The 3,859-nt window shown below is 44.7% G+C and overlaps 1 protein-coding gene across 2 annotated transcripts in view; it reads left to right on the top strand.

Annotated features, from left to right (window-relative positions):
• Nucleotides 1-230: 230 nt before the first annotated feature.
• radil2a (Ras association and DIL domains 2a) overlaps nt 231-3,859 on the top strand; it is a 22,094-nt gene continuing 18,465 nt past the window's right edge. For both annotated transcript variants that reach the window (XM_007573838.2, XM_016661698.1), the window contains exons 1-3: nt 231-886; nt 2,751-3,077; nt 3,353-3,588. In XM_007573838.2, coding sequence (XP_007573900.1) covers nt 759-886; nt 2,751-3,077; nt 3,353-3,588 — 691 coding nt within the window. In that variant the 5' untranslated portion in view covers nt 231-758. The remainder of the gene's footprint in view (nt 887-2,750; nt 3,078-3,352; nt 3,589-3,859) is intronic.

Raw genomic sequence — 3,859 nt, 5'->3', positions numbered from 1 at the left:
TCCATGTTCAAACTAATCTACCACTTCAGCTTTTGTGGCATCTGGGTTAACTTAGATCATCTTCATTTCAATACATATTTTATGCTTGTAGGATATGGACTCAAGTCTTGTTGACTAAATGCACAAATTTGATACTTTTATTTTTATTTGTAAAATTACATGTTCAAGTCTGGCCATTAAATGTTAATTTAGCTTGCCATATGCATGAGAGCGCGTGAGTTAGCCCCGCCTCCTGGTGCTCGTGACGTCAGTGAGGAAGCTCGCGCTCCAGCGGCGGCAGGTTGATCCTTCCAGTCCGCTCAGTCAGCGCTCCGTGTTGGACATAACGGCTGCCAACGTGACCCGGGATGGAACTTCACCGCTTTCCCAGAAACTTTTTCTCGCAAACGGACTGCCGGTTTATTGCATTTTGGATCCCAATGTCGACGAATTTTAATGTAAACTTCTGAAACTTCTCCGGGTTTCCTTCTTTCCCGTGAAGGAATGTGAACTTACGGTTGGAAACGGTTCGGATAACGGTCTGTGTAACGGAAGCACGAGCGGCTGTTGGAGCGGTTTTTCTGCTTCTTTTTACGTCTTCTTCTGGGGAAAAAGGTTTGTCTTGTGGATTAAACTTTTTTGAGCTTTTCTAATCCGGAAAAGTTCCCGTCTCCCGCCGCTAGCTGTAGCGGGGCAGCGGAGGGAGAATGCGAACCTCTGCCCACGTCGGCTGTCTCGGTGGTTCCGTCGTGTTTCTGTAGACAAACTGAAGTCAAACGATGATTTCTGAGGAGAGAAGCAGCCACGTAAATAAACAAACCCTCAACTTCCCCGTGGGTTTGCTCATCCGCTCTCCCAAAAGGCGCCTGGCCAAACTGGGGAGGAAACCCAGCAATGGATCTGTCCAGTAAGTTCAGTAATTTACAAATATTTACTTTTAGCATTAGATTTAACTGTGTTGTGGCCATATGGTTACATCCATCCTCCATCAGAAAACAGCTGCGTGGACTGATTGGCATCATGAAATAATTGATTTTAACTCATAAAATAAGAGAGTTCCACCTCACAGTCCCCCAAAGTAACTTGTATAAGTTTTTAACTCTTTAATTCTGACACATGCAAATTTTAATGTTGTACAAAGTTAACCTGACTACATCAGTTCTCAGATATTGATTTAATTTATGAGAGAACTTTTATCAAAAGTTATTGCCTCCTGTAGATAATAATAATTGGTTATCTTCCATCAAGTGTTTGGAAAACTTGAAATCAGTCTTTGACATCATTGTGAAGAAATGTTGATGCTCCTCTTTGCAGAAATGCTTCAATCAATCCGCATTTAAAGGATTTTGAGCATAATTGTCTGTTTCCTTCAAGTCGTGGCTTCATTTGTTGCATTTGGATCTTGCGGTCTGGCCTACCTCATGTTGTCAGACCAGTTCTGTTTCAGGGGTTTGTTGATTCTTCTCATTTTGCAGTAATCAGGGTGTGTTCAGTGAGACTGAACTGAAAAATGTGTCATATTTTCAACCCCATAATGTAACGAGGGGAAGTATTTATTTTTCACATAGGGCCAGGTTGGATAACTGTTTTTTCTTTAATAAAGTCCTTTAAAAATACTTTTAGAGTACAGTCAGCTGGTAATGTTTGTGAAATCATGATGGTGTCTGGATTTAAAGTCATTTTCTGCCTTTCAGCATTGTTCTGGTGTTTCAATGCCTCTTTTAACAGTTTAGGAGGAGATGAAACTTATTTAAACCCTTTACTAGACTCCTGGGTGCACACTGGGCGGGTTGTGTGTTTTTACAGAGCAACCCGCCCAGACTGGGAACGCAGGATTCCTTTGTAATCTGGAAAACCAAGACACGTGATTGAAGTCATTTCCAGGTCTGGAAAAATGTGGATAAAGAATAAAAATATCCTAAATTCTCCCACAATGGAAAAATTCTGATGCAACATCAGCAAAGTGACAATCAAAGCAAGTAGATCTACAGAAAGGCTGCCGATCAATCTGGCCTTTCATTTTTTAAGATTTAATTTTTGGGACATTGATATTTTTGTCCAAAGCGTTTATTGGGTTTCCGTAGTTCAGAGTGATGTCACCACGGCCCGCGCCGCCATCTTGTTTTGTGTTTACTGCTTGATTTATTTGGAGTATTTGGGCCAGGCTGAGATTGTTTTTAATTACAAGAATAAAAACATACAACAATAGTCCAAATATCACCGGAGTAAAATTGCAATATTAGGAGAATGAATTTGTAACTTTATGAGAACTCTGACATAAAAAATAAGAAAAAATGAGAAATGTTGATCATCTTGTGAACTTCTACTTTGGTTTAAGTTTTACAGATAGAAAATACTTTTAACACAGCAGCATCTAGTTATTACAATAAGCAGAGCTTTGAAACGATCAGGCAAACGACTGAGCTGCTCATGTCAGATCACAATAACTATCAAAACCTTTTTCTCGTTAAAATGATTTATATCTTGTAATTTTTAGATGTTTTTTCTGGTCAGATTGAGTCTTTATTCTCCTAATTTTATGGCTATATTCTCTTAATTAAACTAAAATGAAACAGAATAAAGACTAAAATAAAACCCTGTTCAGTAAGGCCAGTTTCAAAGTAAATCCCATGCAGTTATTATAAATAGCTGCTGGCATCCAAAGGACTCAGAGACATTATTAGATATTGTTTGGTAGAAGCAGAGAGTTTGTTGAAGCATAAACAGAAACGTTTGAAGGCTCTGCAGCCTGACTCTGCTCCTCCGCTCAGGTCCAACAAGTCGGACGGCGCCGTCCGCTCCGCAGAGAGCGTCGGCGTCCGGCAGCCGGCCAAGAGCAAGATCCGGCGTCACAACAACCGGCTGTCCACGGTTTTCAACTACAGCCCCAACCTGCGGGAGGCAAGCCGGCGGGGCCCGACCCAGGGCGGTCCTGACCCCCAGGCCGCCGACGACCCCGCCGAGCTCTCCAGCCAGCGCTCCATCCCGGGGATCCTGAAGATCTTCGGCAGCGACATCTGCCAGGGAGCCCACTACAAGAGCGTGCTGGCCACCAGCCACTCCAGCGCCAGGGAGCTGGTGAGGGAGGCCCTGGAGAGGTGAGAGCGCCCCCTACAGCCCGGCCCTGGAAGCCGATCGCCTCTCAATGTTCATGAAATAAAATATACTAATGAGTCTTCCAATTTTCACTTTAAGATAGGAAATCAATATTTACAGTTTGAAGAAAACATCCAGTGCTTAGCAAAAGTATTCATAGTAGAGCTGCAGCTGACAATTATTTTAGTAATCGATTATTCAGATTAATCATTGGATAAATAGCAATCACACTAAAACCTGATTAATACAACATGACAGCCATGCTCCTATCGCACAGGTACTGTCTGGAGAAAGAGGACGCCAGCGACTACGTGCTCTGCGACGTGATTGGTCAGACGGGGGCCGATCACGAGTGGAGGAGGGAGTGCTTCCGGGTGGTGGGGGCCAACGAGAGGCCCCTGCTTCTGCAGGCGCTCTGGAAGCCCAAGGAGGGCTTCTTCAGGCGCTTCGAGATCCAGCACCGCTCCACCGTGGAGCAGCAGAGCCTGAAGCACCGAGACACCATCACGGCAGGTAACCCCCGACCGCGTACCGACAGGTAACCCCATACAGACAGGTAAACCCGCCCTATACCGACAGGTAACCCCATGCAGACAGGCAACCCCACCCTATACCGACAGGTAACCCCATAAAGACAGGTAACCCCATACAGACAGGTAACCCCCACCCTGTACCGACAGGTAACCCCATGCAGACAGGTAACCCCATGCAGACAGGTAACCCCATGCAGACAGGTAACCCCGTCACGGCAGCAGCAGCAGAGAGGGGGGTGAATCGGCTCTCT

Source organism: Poecilia formosa, unplaced genomic scaffold (genome assembly GCF_000485575.1).
Source record: "Poecilia formosa unplaced genomic scaffold, Poecilia_formosa-5.1.2 Scaffold339, whole genome shotgun sequence".
Taxonomy (NCBI): domain Eukaryota; kingdom Metazoa; phylum Chordata; class Actinopteri; order Cyprinodontiformes; family Poeciliidae; genus Poecilia; species Poecilia formosa.
Note: the sequence above shows the minus strand (reverse complement) of the source record. Positions and strands in the feature narration are given on the sequence as shown.